The 23,697-nt window shown below is 33.3% G+C and overlaps 1 protein-coding gene across 2 annotated transcripts; it reads left to right on the forward strand.

Moving 5' to 3' along the window:
- Positions 1 to 1,288: 1,288 nt before the first annotated feature.
- On the forward strand, positions 1,289 to 23,376 carry LOC101900820 (catenin alpha). Of its 2 annotated transcripts, XM_020037649.2 has the most exons (13): positions 1,289 to 1,383; positions 1,473 to 1,709; positions 2,773 to 3,149; positions 5,828 to 6,145; positions 6,201 to 6,404; positions 17,331 to 18,015; positions 18,072 to 18,223; positions 21,368 to 21,440; positions 21,496 to 21,563; positions 22,077 to 22,258; positions 22,326 to 22,566; positions 22,629 to 22,745; positions 22,839 to 23,376. In XM_020037649.2, the coding sequence occupies exons 2-13, from the start codon at positions 1,556 to 1,558 to the stop codon at positions 23,001 to 23,003; spliced, it is 2,736 nt and encodes a 911-aa protein (XP_019893208.1). In that variant the 5' UTR covers positions 1,289 to 1,383; positions 1,473 to 1,555; the 3' UTR covers positions 23,004 to 23,376. The 2 variants fall into 2 exon arrangements, with proteins under 2 accessions (XP_019893208.1, XP_005175749.1); XM_005175692.4 differs by having other exon boundaries at positions 1,327 to 1,709.
- Positions 23,377 to 23,697: the final 321 nt, after the last annotated feature.

A 23,697-nucleotide genomic window follows, 5' to 3' on the forward strand; every position in this document is an offset into this window, starting at 1 on the left:
CGTTTATTTTCTTCAATATCTTTAACCGTTTTCAGCATATGACAATTTAGAAAAAAAAAACAGTATTTTTCAGAAAAATTGCTGTAATTTTTGTAAAAATTCAAATATCGAGATGCGGTAAATTGTGCTGTGCTGTGCTCACTTAGCACAATTTTTTGTCTACACATAACGAATTACCACCTTTTCTCGTTACTCGCTAAAAATTAAAAAATTTATAACTTTTGTAATATGTGAATTTTTTGAAATCTGCAAGTTGTTATGCAATTTTTGTAAGCAATTATCTGAAAATTAATGCTTATTATCTGAAAATTAATGGAATCATTGTTTTGAGACCGATGTGAAATGCCCCGTAGACGGTCAAAATGGGGGGGGGGGGGTTATATGATATGATATGACAATTATTTTTCAGAGGGTAAAGTACTTACAAGAAACACCTTGTGCAGACAATTCCATTAAAAAATGGGGCTAAAATCAGCAAAATACCGAATATTGGGAGTACCGTTATATAAGGGCTATACGTTATCGTAGACCAATATAGCCCATCTTCGAACTTGACCTGCCTGAAGACAGATCTGCGCAAAATTTTTGCTTTTTTCGTTTTGACTCTAGCGTGAATACAACAGACGGACGTACGGACAGGGCTAAATCGTTTTAGAATTTTACGCTAATTGAATATATATACTTTGTTGGGGCTACAATTATTATGTCGATGAGTTATAATCGGAATGACGAACTTAACGTACCCTCCATACTATGTATGATGGAGGGTATAACATTTTGTTTACACTTTGCTGGCTATTTATTTATCTCTTGTTCAGTGACTTAAATCACAATTATTCATTTTAACATTATATTTCGTAGTAAGCTTGCTTGAAAGCAGGACCCTATACTTGGGCCATGGTAGGGATGTTTTTTTTTACAGAACTCGTAAGTTCTTAGTGGAAAATGTTCTGAGCAACCATTATTTTCAAATATTTGGTTATCGTACGCTTCAATTAGCTTAAAGCTTTTATTAAATGGATATTAATTGTGACCTATTTATAATTATACAAATAAAAATAATGAAGTAGGAAATTTCGTGGGAGACAACCGTCGTGTCTATGTTTTATAAAATTTTGTTTGCGGAAATCTACCTTTATACATAAAATCTCTACCCTGCTTTATCCTATTTATTGACCACCCACAATCAATTTAATATTTTGCATTCTCAAATTTATCGTAAATGGTCAATATCAGGCTTAATGCCAATTACGGTTTGTATGTAAACGTACATTAAGCCTCCGGTTACCAGATACAAAGAATATAACGCCGACGAATGTCGATACAAGCGACTTAGATCTGAAGAAATTTTATTTCACTTTGTGAAAGATATACAAAATTTAAGTAATTAAATCTTTGTTATTTCGTGCTCTCTTTGCGGACGGTTATTTATGTCAGCTGAAAATAATCCATAATTATTCATTAACTCTCAGAAAAAATAGATTTTTGCATCAAGAGAAGAGGAGCGTCTGTATCTGGTATCTCGTTGTTTGATTACAAAGACTGAAGGCAAAATATGGGTACTCTATCAGATTTTGGACAAATTGCATTAAAGTGGGATCCAAAAAATTTGGAAATTCGAACAATGTCTGTCGAAAAGACATTAGAACCACTAGTTTTGCAAGTTACAACGTTGGTTAATACAAAAGGTCCAAGCAAAAAAAAGAAAGGTAAGTCATAAATTCGGTTATTGTTACTAAAAAATACACACCAGAAAATAGTGTAAAAGTAATTATGAACTGAACTACAACGAACTAATAGTTATTTGTTTTTTTTCTGGCAGTGTGTTTCTGAAATTTTACAAGCAACAATACCAAGAAAAATGCTTTATTGTACAAGTTTAAAGATCACCCCGAAAAGCAGCAAATTTTTGAGAACAAATTGTGTTAAAATTCAATATGAAAATCTATGTTGTAGCTTATTCTGAACTTCGTTGTAAATTAAAATATTTCATAGAAGTCAAATTACAAGATTACAATTCAATAAGAAAATAATCTATGTTGTAGCTTATTTCCCACTCCGTTGCAAATTAGAATAGTTTCTAAAAGTCAAATCCTCGATACTTTTATGAAAAAGCCGAACATGTTATGTGCTCCACAAGGATATTCAAAGCTATAACAGTTTCCATTTTTTCAAGAAAAATTTCTAACTAATGTAAAGAGTGGGTGAAATTTTAATACTACCTTAATAGTGAGGTAGGTTTTATAAAGACAGTGCCCATTTGAATTCACAAATTTTGGAAGAAGGCGGTCTCCTCACAAAAAGACATCTACCTGCAGCTAAGGTTGGTCTTAATACACTAATTGTAACATTATACATTTTATTTTGGACCGAGTTAAAAGCGCGCCAATATCTTAGATCTTAGATCTTTCTTAGAAAACGTTAATATGAGTCCACAGTTTGATATTGATTTAAGAATGCGCACGGAAATGTACGGGCAACTGTTTTAGTGCTCTCGATTTAAGATCACTTGACTTGATAGCTTAAAGGGCCGCCTGACTATCAACATAAATAGTCTCTGATCCTGTTATAGAGTCACTGTTTTGGATGCAATATTTTGGTAAACAATAAGTTATGCCGTTGCCTAAACATCAATAAAGAACATGTGATTCATAATTTAGTATGAATAATCGAATAAACTTGAATTAAAATAACATCTTTGGTTTTGTTCGAATTTTAGTATTATTAGTTTTAATTGTAGTATATAAATTTCTTACTAAACTATATTTGCAGGTAAATCCAAACGAGCAAGTGCTCTTGTTGCAGCAGTTGAAAAGGCTACTGAAAATTTTATCCAAAAAGGCGAACAAATTGCATATGAAAATCCAGATATTACGCAAGAAATGCTCTCGGCTGTTGATGAAGTTCGTAAATCTGGTGATGCAATGAGCATTGCAGCAAGAGAATTTTCCGAAGATCCCTGTAGTTCCCTTAAACGTGGCAACATGGTGAGAGCCGCTCGCAATCTTCTTTCTGCAGTAACACGATTGCTTATACTTGCCGACATGGTCGATGTACATCTTCTGTTAAAATCTCTGCACGTTGTTGAAGATGATTTGAATCGCTTAAAGAACGCATCCAGTCAAGATGAACTTATGAACAACATGAGGGTAATAAAGATCAGTTTTTACAAATTTACGTTTCCGTCATTTCCAAATATTTGAAAGCTTGTATGAAATGCATATCAAACAGTAAGGTACCGCTGTACCATACTGATGACTCAAAAAAAAAAAAAAAAAAAAAAATGAAAAAATGAAGATGTGGTTGAGCAACAACAAGTTTAATAATAGTTTATAATTCGTTACTTTTTGTAATTTGTTAGAACTAGATTTTTATCCACGAATGGGACATTATCGTTTCGTCTTTAGCCACATTAAATTTCCGGATAACTGAAGAATAACTGTCGGTTCTGTATTGCAATGATTATTTTAGAATGACAAGTGATGATATCCACAAGTTTTAGGTCACGTTGAGATGAGTGATTTTCTTCGGGACATTGCATCCCATTTTACCTAGCAAATTTTGTTCAAATATCCCGGAGTAATGCTCGTGTAACACTCGGAAATTGTGGCATCAAGGTGTCAAAATCGAGTTGTCGACCTGGAAAATTCGAAAAGATGCACTGCACCTGCTATCAAAAACGGTTCAACTCTTTGAACTATATCAATGCCTCGCTAGTAGAATGATTTCCCTAACGAGTGTTACCAAACTAGAGCTTCACTGCTGAGAAACGGTCGGACAATTGACTCATATATCCATGTAATTATATGCAGTTTAAGACCCCGAGTTCGTGCTTTCTTGATATTTCCGTCCAGTTTAAATTATGGTCGAGAACCGTACTAAGATATTTGACATCTGAGGAAAGGTCCATCTAGCATTGGTGGGAAAGATTTTGTTAGGAGCTGGGGGATACCAATTTTTAAGAGAAAGTTACGAATGGATTCATGTGTGACATTATTAATGTCGAGTGAAACTGTCTGTTGTGATTTTATTGTTTGAATAAAAGACAATGTTTGTTAATACTAAAAATACAATGATTTATTGGATGATGAGCGTTTACAGCTACTACTTTATATGAATAAACAAATTACAATGTAGTGAGTTAGACTCGATTGACTGACAGAACAAGATTGAATAGGCGGTTGCACCCATGGTAGAAAAATACAGGTAGTAGCATCGCTGGGACAATGAACTGTCAAACGGATTTTGGAATCGAAAATGTTGAATGAAAAATTATTAAAATTTGATTTGCGTCGTATAAAAAAACATTCAAAATTCCAAATATTTTCCCTAAAACATTTTAAAAAATTTGGCATATTAAAGTTCCCAAACGTTGCATTTACCTATATTCTTCTACCATTGTTGCACCGCATCCTATTATATGAGAGTTGCCATTTTAGATGTTGCAACATGAGATGCCATACTGTTTATGTGGGTTGCCCCAACACTGCCAAAATGAAAGGAGAACCATTCATATTTTTCTCGTTATGACTTATGACGTCTATGGAACAATACCAAGGTGTCGATAGCCCACTTAATGCCTGCTGCCTCATCAACTTTCCAGTCCGTACGTTGTTGTTGTTGTTGTAGCAGTAGTACATGTGTGTGTTTGTGTTCTGCTAATCTGGTTCCAGCTCCAGGTTTAGAAATTCGGCTACTTTAACGGGCTGTAGCCAGAGATCCTCTGGAGTGAGTTGGGTAGGTTTGGCTGAGCAATTAAAAAGGTGTAGCGTATTGTGCGGGCCTGTATCACACGCCGGGCAGGCGTCACGCACATCTTCATCAATTCGTGCCCAATACGAATTGAGGCGACTACACCATCCTGAACGTAATTGCGCCAAAACTACCCTGGTTTGTCTAGGCAGCTGACGTTCTTCGGCTGCAATGGATGGGGGGTGGACTCCGAGGACGGCATTCACTTTATAACTGCTAATAGCATCCGCGACTGCATCGGTGTGAATGCCACTCAGACCTGCCTGATAGGCTTCTTGATCTAGAGGCTCTCTCTTGTAGCGCTGGACCTCCCTCTCTAGATCATGTATGTCCTTCCTGACACACTGGGTGGGGGAGAGTTATCCACCATATGATGGTTGGGATGGCTCTCACGGTAACACCCAAGCAGGTACTGCAACGAAAGCATATGATTATGCTTCAAACCCTGCTTTGCTGACGGCCAATCCTGACTTAAGATCCACCACGTTCCGGTGCATGATGTGTTCGCCATACATAGGAAGTTTCTGTCGGCAGAAGTGGATAGAGGGGCATTTGAGTGCCAACAATATTGGAACTAGTAATTTTTTTAATACAATCTGAAAAATAAAGAAATTTGAACTACTCTGTAACTTTTAAGAACTGTAGGTGATATTTACACACAAATTACAAATATTTATTTTTCAAATATTATTGAAGCTCTTTAATTAAATTTTAGTTCTATATACAAGTTTTGGAACTAAATAAAATTGGTTTAGTTTAGGTCAATATATTATACACATTTTAAACTTTAATACACATTTTTATATTGTTGCTAATATTGAAATTCTGATTTGTATTTTTAAATAGGTTATATAAGGTGCCACAGTTACGAATATTGAGGCTTGTTTGAAGACTTAAAAGTACACCAACAATAACTGTTGTATTTCATTAAGCTTTCCTTTGTTTTCCTTCTAATTGTTATTCGTCTCCCAAATTAATGCTGGGAATTTGCCGAAAATGAGTTGAAAATATTAAATATTTTTTAACAAATTTTTGCATAAACTAATATTAATTTGAACATATAATTATTTTGCAGCAATTCGGTAGAAATGCAAACGAATTAATAAAACAGGCAGCTAAACGACAACAAGAACTGAAGGACCCACAGCTTCGCGATGATTTAGCTGCAGCGCGTGCAATGCTGAAGAAACATTCGACAATGTTGTTGACAGCTTCAAAGGTTTATGTTCGTCACCCAGAACTAGACTTGGCTAAAGTAAATAGAGACTTTATTTTAAAGCAAGTTTGTGATGCCGTTAACACTATTAGTGACGTTGCACAAGGGAAGTCTTGTCAACCTACTGATATTTATAGCGGTGCAGGAGAATTAGCTGCAGCTCTTGACGATTTTGACGTAGGTCTATACAAAAAAAAAAGAGAATAATTTATTAATAATGTGTTTATTATAGGAAGGTGTAATTATGGATCCGTTGACCTATAGCGAAAAGCGATCAAGACAATTACTTGAGGAACGATTGGAAAGTATAATTAGCGCTGCAGCCCTGATGGCTGATGCAGATTGTACACGTGATGAAAGACGAGAACGTATTGTTGCTGAATGCAATGCTGTAAGGCAAGCATTGCAGGATTTATTGACAGAATATATGTCAAACGTAAGTACATTTTCACGACCCAAATAAAGCGAATATTTAGCTATGAAGAGAGATAGATAATAGCAATTGAAATTACATATACAGATATTTAACAGGATTAGCCGTAACAACATTGATCACAATTGATTTATCTTATTCAATTATGAGTGTTAACCTGGATAGAGATTTCTATGTAAACGGACTTTAGGTTTACAAACCTTATACGTTTGCATATACCCATATCGCACTATCAGACGAAATGCGTTTTACACGTGTGACACGCTGTATTCGTAAAATGTAAAAAAAAAAATTATAAAGCTTATAGGTGGGCATAAATGCGGTTCTGCTGATGTTTGTATTGCACACATGTGCACCAAAAAATAGCCATACATAGTGTAGCGAAACCCTATAATGGCAATTGATTATATCATAATAAGCACTCATTTGCTTTGGTGATCGTCCGCCAGGGAAAAGTAAGTGTTTTTTGACATTTACCGCATGTCAGAATATTGAATTTTATTACGCGTTGCCATCGCAAGCTCTAAAACTATTTTTTCTGTCGTACATACTGTAACCGTTTATTCTACAACAGTTTCTATGGGCGTTTCTGGTGCCAGAGTATGTGCATATTGAATGCTCCAATAATCCAATCGTATTTATGTGGGCTTAAGCCGTTTTCGTCCTAAGAGGAGATTTGAATTGTGTCTAGTTTTTATTTAAGTGGTGGATTGATTTCTTTTCACTTCTTGCATCATATTGGTCGTCAAAGAATTATACTGAACAAAAGTTGTTGGTTCATTATGGGTCATTTTATTATTTATTCAACTCATACATAACAATATAAACTCTAAGCATAAAAATGTCAAATAATTTCGGGAAGTTAAGTTCAGTTCCTTATTTTTTTTCTTATATCCTTCGTTATTCCTTAAAAAAGTATCAACATTTTAAAATAAATGTTTTCATTTAAAAAACAATATAGTTGTTGTTGTGGGTACAAACATAAAATAATTTGTACAAATTATAACAAAATGTATTTCGATAATCCATCTTTCAAATCAGTTAAAACAAGGAGAGTTTGTAAATTTTTACTGTGAAAATTTTTTTTCAGCAGATTTAAAAAAGATAATAAAATTTTAGGCAGTTAACACCATAAATTAACAAATTTTTCACTACAAAAGTTGCAATTTGGATTTGATTTTCCCAACAATTTAAAAGTGTAACGTATAGATTCTGCAAATCAGCTCCATCTTACGGGATTCTACAGAATGTTCGATAACTTCTTGCAATATCTGTACGCATTTTGCAGTTGTCTCAGCAAGATCGTCCAGAAATGGGAGTTCTAGAATTTTCAATCTTCGATGTTTTGGTGTTTTGGTGTTGCGGCTGACGCCTTTGGAAGTTCGTTCGTAGATCCCGCTCTAGCTTTTTCGTTTGCCTTCGTTACCAAAAAACTCTGCAAAAGTATAGTACAAGGTTCCTTTTTAGTCAATATCAGCACGATGATCCATGTTATGTTTCCACGACAGCCTAGTCGGAGGTTAATCGATTTCTATAGACTTTCTTCAAAAAAAACTTTAAAGTTAGTTGGTTAAAAGTTAGAGTTCTTTATTGTTAAAATTGTACAATAAAGGTTTTTAAGAAACCTTCTTTTTATACCCTACAACACTATGTGTTGGGGGTATTATAAGTTTGATTGGGCCAGAATTTATGTAACACCTCGAAATATTGGTTTCCCATATAGGAAAGTATATATGGATCTTCCTAGCTCGCCGAGCTTAGTCGATCTAGCTATGTATGTCCGTCTGTCCATGTTAATTTGTAATCACGCTACAGGTCGCAATTATGGCCCGATCCTAACGAAATTTTGCACCAAGGTGGGGTTAAGGTCAGAATAGAAGCCTATTTCTTTTGGAGATGATCGCCAAATGTTTAGGGGTTAAAATGGACCAAATACTGAAAAAATGTCGGATTTTGCAGTAGCTATACAGGTCGACTATAGACTAATTATAGACTAATCGACGCGGAATTTCGCATGTAGCTGGAGTTTAGGGCAGGGAAGAAGCCTACCAATTTGGGTGGTCATCGGATAATATTTAGCGGGTAAAATAGACCATATCTTTTGTGTTGAAAAAATTCAAAAATTTTCATTAAACCGCGAATATTTTAAATCCCGGCGAAACCACAAAGCCATGACAAGGTTACTTCTGATCTTTACATTTATTTTAACATCCAACAAATCGGATATATAGCAAAATATGTGCGAAATATATGTCTATCAAAGAAGATATGTTTGAAAGATCTCATATATGTCGAGAACGGCTGAACTGATTTCGACAGTTCTCATTAATTCAGAATGGCCTCTTGATAGGAAAGAAAAAAATGAAAATATTGATTTTGTAATATTTTCTCATATTTTTTCAATTTTGTCATATTTTTGGCATATTTTCATTTTGAATCAAACATTTGGTAATGTTTCTACAACTAACAAAACTAAGTAGTTAGGATATTAGGATATCATATACAGGTCGCATTTATGGCCCGATCCTTACGAAATTTTGCATGGGGATAAGATGAGGGTCAGAATAGAAGCCTACTCTTTTTGAAGATGATCGCCATATATTTAGGGGTTGAAATGGACCAAAAACCTGCAAAATAGTCAGCAGGTCGTAATTATCGCCCGATCCTCACGCACATTTGAATGGGGGTTACCGGACATTGCAAAAACCAAGCAGTTTTGGATGGCCATCCAAAAAATCCAATGTGTGAAATAGTTTGCCAACTTATGTAGACAAAATACGATAATGTCCATTCCAGCGACGTTTTGGAGAATTCAGAAATACAGGAAAGACGCACTTCTGACTATTTCGTTGAAGAATATAGTCAAGTGTCTGTATCTCATATAGATGCGTTTCAGTCAAAAACAAATAATAAATTTTAATCTTTGGCCACTTCTGAGAGATTATAGGTCTTTGGGAAATATTGGTTCAAGATCTAGGAAGACCATTTACGTGCAACATCTACCAATAAATTGGAAATGAGCAAATTAGTTTAAGTTGTTATTTTTCGAAAATTAGAGAACGAAACCTAATGGTTTTCTTTTATTATTTGTCACAATATCTTGTGGAATTCTTTCGAGTATCTCGCATATATAATCTGTATCGTTTATTATAGTGTTGTAGGGTATTCAACGGTCGGCCACGCTCGACTGTAGCCTTTGCTTACTTGTTAGAATTAAGGATTGGAAATTATGTAATAATGTTTTCGAATATTAGTTTTTTTTATAATTACGGACAGTTTTAATTGAATCGGACTGACTATAAACCATGGATATATATAAAGTTGGATGGTACTTTTTCACATTTACAAACGCTATATCTTTTAAAGCCCACTTGAACTTTTCTTAGTTCCACTATTATGATTGCGATAACATTGGGTTGGCGATAATTTTTCAGATATGATGAATGTTATTCAATGGTGATTTGAGAAAGACTTCTTTCGGATATAATCCAGCTATATATTTAAGTTTGTTCTATGTCGGATACTAGTGTGAGGTCAATGACCCGTTTAATTTCGCCAAGCTTAGAAATAAAATAGTCGGGCTAGTATCTCTGTTCCATATTGTAAGGTTGTTAATATTAATAAAATCTAAAACCGTATACATTTTCCATTCATGCCATGTGGGCGTAATATTTTAACTTTGGGTTCCCTTATGCCAAAGATCAACTTGTTCCCCAATCTTTCGAGAAACAAAGGTAAAATAGACCATAACTTTTATGTAAAGAAATACGAAAACTTTCACTAAATCGCGAATAATTTTACTTCCAGCGAAATCAGCTGGACTGAAAAAATCTATAAAATCTAAGAAAATCTCAGAAATATGCCATTAAAGAAATTAATATATTTTGCGATATATATTTTTTAATTTTTGTATTTTTTTTTAATTTTGTCATATTGAATTGTACATTTTGTAGTAATTTTTTCATCTTACAACACTATGTCTTGGGGGTATTATTTTCAGGTCGCAATTAGTCCGCAAATTTCCCAGTCGAAAACCAAAGGCAACATTTGTGCAGGGCTGTGTGGCATTATTTGAAAAACGAAATCTTACAAAATTTAAAAGGGCTTCTAAGATATTATAGTGATGTATCACATGGTCGGCTCCACATGGCTTATTGTCTTTGCTTACTTGTGTCAAGTGATCGATTGAAATTATCCAGAGATTCGTAGACCCAAATGAAATCAACGACCGTTTAAATAATAAAATGAAACACATTAACGTTTATTAAGAAAAATTATTCAGAGAAACGAAAAACGGTCAAAACCAAGTGCCTTGTAGTACAAATTTATTGTTGGGAATTGATAGAAAACATATTAATTAGAAGAAAACTGAATTTTTGTTTCGATAATTTAAGTTTTTTTTACGATATGAGGATTTAAATCCGACTATTGTAGAAAATCGATATTTTTACCTTTTTTCTAAAATTAATATAGTATGCTATGATCAGCTATATAAAAATGTTAAGAATTGGTTGCTACAAATGTTATTAGGTATTTTCTTTAGATGCCATAAGATTGGCTCCACATTTATTTGCGTGACAGGTGGGTATGTCATATGTTATGTCTACAATTACAAAATTTGTTGAGAACATAATGGAAAGGCATGGACCTATATACACAATGTTCTGTCACCACACGTGGATCCCATTACAGAAAATAAATATAGAATTTTAAACAAATCCTTTAGAAAAACTGTTTAAAATCATAAGAATACCGTATATCGGGAGGTACCGTTATATGGAGGCTATAAGAAAGCGTGGACCCATGTAGTCAATTGGTTGGTACAGTGGTTGATTTCTATTGCGAACGTGACATGGGGGCCGTAGGAAAACGTGAATCTATATAGACAATGTTCTGTGACAGGGTCTATTACCATTTCTAAGTACCAAATATGAAACATCTCTAAAAATAGGCTTAAATCGTCAAAATCCCGAATATCGGAAATGAAATGAAATGCACTCCTAAATATATTTCCTCATACGGGGAAACCAAAACGTTTCTTCCATTTTCGAAAGACTTCTCCTAGTCCTAGTGACCAACATCAACATGACATTGTTTTGCTATAGTAGTACATTTTTCGTTTTCCGGTAGAGTCGATGTTCTGTTTTAGATTAATCTAGCAGTACCATCATGGTTCCATTTACGTTGGTATTTTAAAATTTATAATTGCGTTAACCTTTCCTTCTCAAGGTGATATACCTTTTTGTGTACCGATATGGCCCAAATAAGAAATCTTCTCGGCTAGGAACGAACATTCCTTTAAAAACTTCGAAAATCTTTTTAATCGTTCCAGCCCTTTATCAATTGGTTTACTGATGATTATTACGTCAAGTTACGCTTAAACTTCTCCTGGTTTCATGAAATTGCTGAAATATTGCGGGAGCATTTACCAACCCAAACGGCATGCTGTTGAATTCGTAGTGTACAGTTATTTGATTCAGCTGCATATAATCAATACATAAACGAAGTTCACCATTTCTCTTTTCGACCAATACAATTCCCGATACGTACGGACAACTCAATTTCCTTACAATTTCGTTTTTAAGCAAGTCCTTCACAATATTTGCAACGCTTGGACGTTTGAAATGCAATTTTCATTTTCACTTAGTTACACTTACCCAATTCGCGCTCGACTTCTTGGAGGCGACTTGACGATTTTTCTGAATGATCAACTGCAATTCCTTATTTTCTTCAGCAGTTAAACTTTCATTACTATAAATCGTGTTTACTCTTTGCACCCAGCACTCGTCGCTTTCAATTATGGTGCGTCGATCTTTTTGGCAAAACATCTCGACTTAAAAGCACATCATTCGGAATCATTAAATCTTCCACCACAAAAGTTTCGTGGCACATATAAACGTTCGTGCACTCGTATTTGCCTCCAGAAAATCCATTTAAAACAACATTGCACTTTTCCGTTTCGCCAATTTTCGTTACAAAGCTTCTTCGGATCAGACAGCGATCGCTTGCAGAATCTATGAATGCTTCTATCGTTTGACCAGTTTTAGTAATATTTCGTTAGACTTTCCGTTGTCCTTAATTTTGTTTACAGTCGCATTTGGTGTTTTTTTTTGACATTCACTTGCACCGTGTAAAGTCCGTTTGCATATCGTGCACCTATTCATCTTCTGTGACTCTGGACAGTCAACTGCTCTATGGCCAGCAACACCACAATAAAAATCATTTGAACTTATTCGCCTTGTCATCGCCTTGGTTCTCTGAAACTGTGATGTCGACATTGCTACGTTTCGGCTTATTCATTATTGGTATCAGCACTATTCTTACCACGTTGTAGCTACAGTATGAGTTGATGTCACTTGATTGCAGGTAATATAATCATTGGAAATTTTCTGTTTCAATCCTTGATCATTAATTCCGTTGATATAAAAGTTAGTAAATCACCCAAAGAAACACCAATTACTCTGCATTTTGCTTGTAATTGCTTTACCGTGCACTTGTGCAAATTTTCCATCTATTCTTGGTAGACGCTTCTTAAACAAGATGATCCGTATTCCACTTCTGAGAAAAATGTCAAGTGAACAATTGAAGATTATTCAGAGATCCCTGGACCCAAATGTAGTACAATGACAGTTTAAATAAAATGAAACACATAAACTTTTATTAAGAAAAATTATTCAGAAATAAAATCTACTCGTGTTGTCAGGTTGGCTTCTTCTGTTTAACGCTGTCTTAAAATCTCAAAATACGTTACATTCTCAAACTATATATCTTATTATATATTACTACTTAAAATAATTTCTCTACAATAAAAGGTATCTTCTACTATTTTAACATGACAATTGTTTCATATATCTCTTCAACAGATCACAATTAAATAATATTTCTATATGATTTTTAATAATCGTACGATTTGCTTATTGTATGTATTGGGGTGGTCTTTGAAAAATTCTATTAATTTGGAAAATGTAACAGTTTTAAACAAACATTGAATATGCTTGTGATGATTGACTCCATTCTTTGACAACATTTTCAAGCTTTCGTTGCTTATTCCATCAATACCGGCTGATTTTTTCATTTTTTTATGTGGATTATGAAATCTACGCCCAATTAGAACACTGCCAAAGATAGTTGAGCATCTTATAAAGTTGGGTATTGTTGAGTTTCTGCTTAAATGTTAAAGTAGTTTTCAGTTTCGGCGTGGTTGTTAAACCGCGGTTCATGACCTTCATTTGTCGAAGATTTTTGATTCTGTAGATCATACGCTTCTGCTCTGTAAGTTGTAAATAAATTATTTTTTCTTATAGATTGATGTCCTCGTATTTATGTGCAATATCTCAGTTTTTTGTGCCGTTTACTGCTCGGCATTGCATAAAACGCCTCTATGAATTTAGGGTTTTTATACCACAACAATATGGCTTCAGAGGTTATATATCATTTGATACGGCCAAAACTTGGCTCATCGATATAACTTTGCAAATCCTAATATTTTTATCAGTGCTATCTCAGGTACGAAAATTGACAATATAGGACTACTCCTATATTGTCAAGAACCGCAAAATCTGTATAAAGAACCGCAAAAGCGGACCACTCCTTCTGGTACCTCCCCCACAACGGGTCAAAAATTTGGATAACAATGAAGCTCATAAAACGCGACATAAGCATCCAAAGCCTTTCAAACTCGGCGCATCGCAATATTTCTACCAACTCATGATCTTGTGTGAATATGGAATATATCGGTCCGCTCCTCCTGGCATCTCCCCCACAAAGGGACTAAAACTGTTAATAACCAGAAGGTTTAATGGAAAATAAGCATCACATCCGGTCTACCCTTTCTGGTAACTCCCGACCTAAGGGTCATTACTTGCGAAACAAGTAAACGATTCCTTTCATACTTCTCATCAATTTTCTAAATATGTCTCCCAATCGGAGATCTGACGTGAATATGGAATTTATCGGCCCTGCCTTTAGAAGATGGGCTAGTCGGTGTTTACCGACTTTATACTTTAAGTGCTTCATTAGTAAGACGTAGGGGTATCATCACCATATACCATTCTCTTTACTTCTTTAAATCGATAAAGCTAATTCAAATTACAATTTTCAATAATGGATATTTTTTTGTGATCCATTATTGAAAATCCTTAATTTCTAAAAAAGTTAAAATATAAATATATATAATATGAAACCATTTTTGATTTGTAGATCATAACTTCATGTCTGTCAAAATAACTCATTATTTTAAGATTTTGTGGTCTGTTTATTGTATTTCATCAATTTCATGGGTTTGAAGCATTCGAGGCAGGTGTCTTGTAAAATGACTGTACAATATATCTTGTTTATTACCTACAACCATATCTCCGCAAGTTTCTTCTAAATTTGTTCACAAATAAGTTTATTAAAAAAAAAACATTATTACTTGTAACATCAATTATCAATTAAGTTTATCTAATAGAGTGATTTAATTCAGTGTAAGTAGTTTATTCTTCGAAACTATATACCTATATTTGAATCTGAATATATATTATTCATTTTGTTTACATCAAAGTATTGATAACTATTATGTCATGTAAACATGCTATTATAGCATTTTCTATTTTATTTATTTAATTATTTATTTATTCAATATTTTGTAACACAGAAGCCTCATTAGGCCAAAAATAGCATTTCATAATAATATTACCAAATAGAAAATATCTTAACTATAATAATACATATGTTCATTTTATAATAAAATACTTTATTTTGTTGGCTCCCCAGCCGCAACTACTTTTTGGTTAAATAAAGAATGATAGAATAGGCGAAAATTCGAAGAAACAACAAGTGAAAAATGGAAAAATATAAAGCAAAGATAAGATTATGCAAAGTTACAATTCAGTAGTAGTTAAATGGTTACATAACTTTAAACGAAGCAAATTATTAGAATGCGAAAAAATACGCAGGTCAAGAGGTAGGAAGTTCCAGCATCTTGCAACGCGAATTACAAAAGACTTCTAAAATTGAGAGTTAAAAATCCATGGCAAAACAATCTGGGCGTTTCTTGTGGAACGGGTAAAATGAATCATATTGCACAGAGGTAAGTGTATACCAGTTTTAATAACATATCGTTCGAAAGGCAATCCCAGAAACTGCTTAACAAATGGGGAAACATGATCACGCCGGCGAATATTATAGACATATCGGATAATAGTGTTAACAATGCATTTTAATTTAAGAATATTATAATGGACAGTTCCAGATATGACTTTAAAGGCCTAGGAAACCAACGGCATTAAGAGCGCATAAGCAATTCTGAACTTGATCCATGTTGGAAAATAGCAACAGAGTCAATATGAGTCAAAATTAAGCCTCCTATCAATAATGACTCCCAAGCACTTATGCTGATCTAAAAAATGTACCATAGTTTGTCCAATTAAAATGTTTATTACCATCTCATTGGAACTAAATCGAATTGCTTTTGTTTTCGAAGGATTTATCGTCAACAAATTGCTACTAGTCCATTGGAGTATTGAATTAAGACACACATTTATATTATTTTCTAAAATAGTCTCACGTCTCTTATTAGCACTAAACAATAAAAAAATACCATCAGCAAATACAAATGCATCATAAGAGTTGGATCCAAACACGCAGAGAAATCATATAAAGTATAAATAAGAGTGACCCTAAAACAGAGCCCTGTAGTACAACAAAAATCAGGTGTGCAACACTAGATCTTATACCATTCAATTTAACAAATTGAAACCTATGATTCATATAATCCATAATCAGTTTACATGCTGTATTGGGAAAATTAAAGCCATACCTGAGTTTACGTATATAGTAGCATAACATATAGAATTAAACGCTTTAGATAGATATTGCCTCTGATAGACTCAGTGAGATGCAACAGCAAAGATGTGGTATTATGACCAGCACGGAAAGCATATTGTGATTCAAATATTTTATTCCTGGTAAAAGACAGAATTTGATTCTTTAATATATGTTCAAATACCTTAGATAAGATGGGTAAAATTGATATGGGCCGCATATCATTAAAGGAACGTATAGCAGAAGTTTTCGGGATTGGAAAGCTGTCTGCTACAGGGAAAACTGATGTAGTTATAATCGAGTTAAACAAGTCCAAGATCAAGTGAGAAATATGAGGAAACGAAATCTTTAAAAACTCGAGTGGTATTTCATCCACGTCAACTGACTTCAACCCAATTTTACCTAAAGCAATTGCAACATCCTCGCTTCCTACACGCTCAAATGAGTGCAAATTACTAATATATTCAAAGTAATCAACATCAATCAATCCAACCACATCAGGACCAGCACCTTATGCGAAAAAGTTATTCAGCGCATCAACATCATAATCAGCACACTCATCACCTGTACAACCCCTGTATACCCTTTTAAAGCCCGCCATAATTCTTTACAATTCATTCCATTAAAATGTCTAGAATAGAACTGACGCCGCACATTTCTCATCACTGATTTAGCCCTGTTGCGATATCTTTTGAAAATACTCCAATTCTCATCAGTGCTATTCTCTTGGAATGCTTTATATGACGCATCTCTTAGGGACTGAGCAAATACAATTTCTCTTCTACTCATCCATTTATGATCAAACGAATGAATTTCCTTTTAACTGTAGGTACAAACATTTATCATTGACGTCATTAGTTGAGTAGAATAAAGGTGTGTCAAAATTACTCAAGGTTTGTAGCAAGCCTTCCCAGTTTATATTATTTTAATCCTTGTACTCTATAATTTCATCCAAGGTTTTCTAAGAGGAAAAAATTAAAGCATGGTGTGATAATTAGGGACATTAGACATTTTCATTGCTTTATAAAATGTATCCATTAGTTTCTATTAATTTATTTTGGAAATCGTAACAGTTATGTCATCAATTTTTTGAATTACACTATACTTTACACTTTTACTTTAAAGGTCGGCCAAAAGGATAATTCTCCCGGACTGGATCGAGCTATTGATCAGATGTGCAAAAAAACTAGGGACTTGCGACGACAGTTGCGTAAAGCCGTGGTAGACCACGTTTCTGATTCATTTTTGGAAACGACTACCCCTTTAATTGATTTGATCGAAGCAGCAAAAACAGGAAACGAGAAACTTGTTCGAGAAAAATCTGAAATTTTTACAAAGCACGCTGAAAAACTTGTCGAAGTTGCTAATCTTGTTTGCAGTATGTCAAGCAACGAAGATGGGGTTAAAATGGTGCGATATGCAGCGGCTCAAATTGAAAGTTTGTGCCCGCAAGTTATAAATGCCGCATCGATTTTAACTGTTAGACCTAATTCGAAAGTTGCACATGAAAATATGACTGCCTATCGTCAAGCATGGGAAGTTCAAGTGAGGATTTTAACAGAAGCTGTAGATGACATAACCACAATAGATGATTTCTTAGCCGTGTCTGAAAATCATATTCTCGAAGATGTGAACAAATGTGTAATGGCTTTGCAAATGGGTGACGCGGAAATTTTACGTGTTACATCTGGAGCTATTCAAGGAAGATCTGCTAGAGTCTGCAATGTTGTCGAAGCTGAAATGGATAATTATGAACCATGTATTTACACTAAGCGAGTTCTTGAAGCTGTAAAAGTTTTACGTGATCAAGGTATTTTTCTTGCATTACTATTTTTTATAGTAGTATCAATCTTTTAATTTACTCAGTTATGCCCAAGTTTGACCAGAGGGTTGATACCGCAGTTGATGCTCTATTATCGAAGTCAAATAAGGAAGTTGACGAAAATGAATTCATAGATGCATCTCGTTTAGTATATGACGGTGTACGTGAAATACGTCGTGCCGTGTTAATGAATAGAGTAAGTAAAAACATATAAATATTTTATTTTTCATTTTCAAAATATTCAGATCATAAGAAATTAATTTTATGTAGTTTGCAATCGTATATGTGACTTTGCACAGTCCCCCAAGCTGGGCCATTATAGAGGATAATGGTTTAAAATCACATTCAAGATTAAGATTTTATTAGCAATGCATATTAATGAATTTCAATTGATTGATATATTGAGAACATTCTTCTACATATTCACCCTATCCAAAACATGACCCAGATTAGCTTTTATCGGGCCAAACCATGTTATGTTTTCATTTTCTATAACGATTATTATGTGTGATGTTGTTGGTTTGGCCACTCCAATCGAAAATAATTATTTGAAATAAAGCTTAAAGCAACATGAAAGGAAAGAAACAAAATCACTTAAAATCCCTCGCTGAATGCGCTTTCAATGTTGCTAAGTGATGCAAAATGTTTAGAGCAATGCTGATGGACTAAATCACAGGCGATTTTAAAAGTACTGATCGCCGAAATGTTGGTGATGAAACGAGAACATGGATATTGCCTTCGAGGAAGTGAAATTAATGTTCTCAATCCTTAGAGACATTTGCATGTAGTTTTAGCAACATCTCCATAATATCATAAATAAAATATGAAAGTAGACTTAAAAAAGGTATTGCAATATTTACATCGCAAATTAACCAAACCCACGGGTTTTATTTATAGTTCGTAATGGGTTCTAGCTTCGGTGGTAGAACATTGAATATCTAGGGTCACGTTTTCTTATAGCGCACATATAACATTACCCGCAATAGATAACTATCTTCGTAGTATAATATTGTTTAAAAGCTTCACCCACTTTATTGTTTTTTTTTTTTTTAACTATCTGCTTTATCCAAATGTTTCTACTGGTATTTAGAGTTTAAAGTTGAAGACGTTTGAATTCAGATAATTTTATATAACAATGTTTTCTTTACCCAATAATGGAGGGAACTTAATTTGTTTACTTGCTTAAAATTTTAGCATTAAGATTCCTAGAAATCCATTTATTTTCAGTATATAGCGTCTTCGGAAGTATTACTGATAACAATAAGCCAAATGATACGTTCAAAGCAATTGCACAATTGAAAAACCAGTATCCCATAAATACTTATTTCATACCAAGAACTTATTTTTCGGGAATAGTTCCAAAGGAAGAAATATTCTACATAAAATTTCAATGTGTACTTAATACGCACCATAAAAAATATTATCCATTTTGTTTTATAAAAACCTTTTTACATTTTCGTCACATTTAGCTCTTTTTCGCGGCAAATGTTCTCATATTTTCACAATCCAAAGCCAATAGGGGTTGTAGAAAATTTTTATTGAATATGATATTATTTTTAAGGTCTTTATATAGGCCCTATTCTGTAACTTTTTAAGAACTTTGCTCACTGTTTATTTTGCAAAAACGTTATTTGTTTGTACCGTCTTTTTTTTTGCAATACAAAATAAATTTTAATAACTTTTCAATTGATAAAAGTTACAGAATGGACCAGCGGGTATCTTCCACAAATTGTTCTGTAACTTTTTCAATTGATCCTAATTTGCAATTGTTTCAGTACATTCCATTCCCCGAAAATAGCTTAAATCATATAATGGTTGTATCAAAACGTGATCATTTTTTGCAAGGATGGTTTCTTCTCAAATTACTAACATTTGCCGAAATTATTATAAAAGTTAAGGAAGAATTTCTGGAAGGATAGAAATCCTTTTCTTACTAAATGTATATTTTGCGCCCTTTTTATTTGTTATTTCACTGATTGCAGTCCCAATGCATTTCGCATTACATTTCTCATTGGACGGTTTATTGTAATATGAAAGGAGTAGATCCACGCGTTGTCGGTCATTTTTGTTTGTTCAAATGTGTTCGCATCTTCCACCTGAAGAACGATGGTTTAAAGCTAGATGCCAATTTTGTACATAACATTTGACATCGTATTGCGAACTCATTTCATTTTTAATATAATTCATTCAGAATTCAAAACAAAAAAAAATTACATTTAAATGTAGTATGTCAAATTGAAAAAAATTCACTCGAATTTTTGGCAAGATACCATTCCAGCTGAAGAACGATGTAGGTCCTTGTTTAAAGGTAGATGCCAATTTTGTACATGAAAGATCGCCATTTAACATCGTATTGCGAACTCATTTCATTTTTAATATAATTCATTCCGAATTCAAAACAAAAGAATTTACATTTCATATAGTATGTCAAATTGGAAAAAATACACAAGAATTTTTGGCAAGATACCATTCCGAAATTGTATGAATTGTTAAAATCCGTCAAGCCGTTCTTGTGTAATGAGCGTAGTATCAAACATAACTTTATTTTATATGGTAAAAATATTTTTTTGTTCACAAAAAAAAAAAGCAACTGAATTCAATATGTTAAGCCAAATTAATAAAAAGTACATTATATAAAATTGACAAAAAAAAAAGAAAAACAAACTAAAAATTCTTCAACTTGTTGGCTGATTTTTAAAGCAAATGTTTAAAGGTCTTTACCAAGCTATACTATTATTTTGAAATTCGATTTTTTTCTCAATTTTTCCCGATTCAGTTTCTTTTTTCATAATTTTTTATCCTTTGAGTTTGTTGTCATCATCTATTCAGTTTTACCACCACATAATTCGGTACTACACTTCAATGTAACCCGTCTGCAAAAGATAATTAATTTTAAAAAACCGTTCGTTATAGTAAAATATTAATTTTTTTGTATAGTTCCACTTACCCAATAAATGCATAAAATCTATAAATAACAGCTTTTTCCGTTGTCGTTTTATACTACCCAAAAAGACTACACATCATATTAGAATTCAAAAACAAAAAAACGTTACAAATGTACATTCGAAAATAGTAATTCAAAATGGGAAAAGAAAATCAGCTGTATAAAACATGACGATTGTACATTTTAAAAGTCAAATGAAAATGTTCAAAAATTTTATCCTTTTCTGCCAAGAGACAATTCCGAATTTGTCTCAATCGTTAAAATCAGATCAGCGGTTCTTGAGTTATAAGCGTAGTAACTAACACAACTTTCTTTTATATATATAGATACATTATATATATGTATATTTTTGTTAATTCAAATAATATGGGCTAATCAAAAATACTTTGGTTTCAGAGCTCTGAAGATTTGGATACGGATACTGAATTTGAGCCAGTTGAAGACATGACTCTGGAAACACGTAGTCGCTGTAAGTGTATGTATATACATACATAATAGATTAAAATGTTTTCCGTTTCTTACAGCTAGCGCACACACCGCTGACCAAACAGTCGATGAGTATCCTGATATAAGCGGAATTTGCACTGCAAGGGTAAGTAATTTATTTTCTATATATTTGACAAACTTATTCGATGATTGGTTTCGGAATTCGGAATTAAGTGAAAATTGTTCAGTGCTACACAAAAATTATGGACATTCAGTTATATTGAAAACTTATTAATTTTAGTGAATCTAAAATTTGTTGTTTTACACATACAATAAAATTGAATTATTTGAGAACGTGCTTCTTTGAAGGAGACATTCTGTTCAATATTCGATTTGCTTTACTTTTATAAATAAAAAAAATATTTTTATAACTTGTTTGTAGTAAAAATGTCAAATTATTTCCAATTCCTAGAAACATGTAAATTGACGTGAAAGTTGACTTCTAGACGTATCAAAACTTCTTTCACATTTGAACATTTTGATGGGTACTTAATAATTTCTATATATTGCAATGAAATTGCAAAAATGCCCACAAAATTTCTAAGCTGCAAATAAAAATGCATATACCAAAAAAACTTCTGCAGTAAAATAGGGTTGATGAAATTCATTACTATTACAGGAAGCTATGCGGAAAATGACAGAAGAAGATAAACAAAAAATTGCCCAACAAGTGGAACTATTCCGACGGGAAAAATTAACTTTTGATTCTGAAGTAGCTAAATGGGATGATACCGGAAATGATATTATATTTTTAGCAAAGCATATGTGTATGATTATGATGGAAATGACAGATTTTACAAGGTAATAGCATTTATTATTGCACTGTAATGTATTACTAATATTGTCAACAATACAATAAATTATTTAGGGGTCGTGGGCCATTAAAAACTACAATGGATGTTATAAATGCTGCAAAAAAAATTTCTGAGGCTGGCACTAAACTTGACAAATTAACACGTGAAATAGCAGAGCAATGCCCAGAGAGTTCGACCAAAAAAGATTTGTTGGCTTATTTGCAACGCATAGCTCTCTACTGTCATCAAATTCAAATAACATCTAAAGTAAAAGCTGACGTGCAAAACATAAGTGGTGAATTAATTGTTTCGGGGGTAAGTAAAATCATATCTTGTATCTCTATATAATAGTTGTATATTACATATAATTTTTGCAGTTGGACAGTGCAACGTCTTTAATCCAAGCTGCTAAAAATCTAATGAATGCCGTTGTGTTAACGGTTAAATACTCTTACGTTGCATCTACAAAATATACCAGACAAGGAACAGTTACGGTAAGTCATTCATTTTATTATTTTACAGTTACATTAATTTTCGTTTCATAACAATTTTAATATCTCATAATTTTTTGTCTCGTTTATATTTAGTCGCCCATCGTTGTTTGGAAAATGAAGGCGCCAGAAAAAAAACCTTTAGTGAGACCCGAGAAGCCAGAAGAAGTGCGTGCAAAAGTTCGCAAGGGATCGCAAAAAAAAATCCAGAATCCAATTCATGCACTGTCGGAATTTCAAAGTCCAGCTGATGCCGTTTAACTTTAGAATAAAAAAATCTCTGTTATGCACGTATTAATTGAATTTTCAGAAGGAAATGGGTTCATAGTGTTGTGAACATGAATAATGTAAACTAACGGCATAACAATTACATTAATGTATCAACTGTGGAATTACGTATTTCATTTATTATATATTAATCAACACATATATCCAGCTATATTATCTCACCTTAATACAATTAAATATTTACATGCAACACAAGAACGTTTCTCACAATCAATAAGAGAAAGCCCTATTTTAAGAATTGCTATTAATTCTTTTACAAAACCGCTTATATTTTCAATTTATTTCACAGCGATGGTATGCAGTATTAACTATTCAATTGCAAAATAAAGAATATAATCAATACAAACTTAATTTTTTGAATAGGTTGGCAGTATTTCTACTATACCATAACGAATTCCGACCGAAAGTGGTATTAATTTCGTATTTAACTTCTTCCGAAAATTAAAAACGATTTTTTTCGGTTTGAAACCAATTTTGTTTTTGCAAGTGACGAAGCCAATTATTAAAGACACACAAAGTGTCGACCCATGATTTTTTCTTGAAACTAGTTTTTTCTTCAAACAAAATTCTAAGACCATTTAGCCCTGTCCGTCCGTCTGTTGTAATCACGCTACAGTCTAAACGAATTAAGATAGGAAGCTAAAATTTTGCACAGATCCTGCAGGCA

This window comes from Musca domestica, unplaced genomic scaffold (genome assembly GCF_030504385.1).
Source record: "Musca domestica strain aabys unplaced genomic scaffold, Musca_domestica.polishedcontigs.V.1.1 4, whole genome shotgun sequence".
Taxonomy (NCBI): domain Eukaryota; kingdom Metazoa; phylum Arthropoda; class Insecta; order Diptera; family Muscidae; genus Musca; species Musca domestica.

Coding starts and splice junctions, on each gene's coding strand:
- LOC101900820 (XM_020037649.2), top strand. CDS start 1,556: ATGGGTACTCTATCAGATTTTGGACAAATTGCATTAAAGTGGGATCCA. Junction 18,016..18,071: donor AAAAGTTTTACGTGATCAAG/GTATTTTTCTTG, acceptor TAATTTACTCAG/TTATGCCCAAGTTTGACCAG. Junction 21,564..22,076: donor GCGGAATTTGCACTGCAAGG/GTAAGTAATTTA, acceptor TTACTATTACAG/GAAGCTATGCGGAAAATGAC.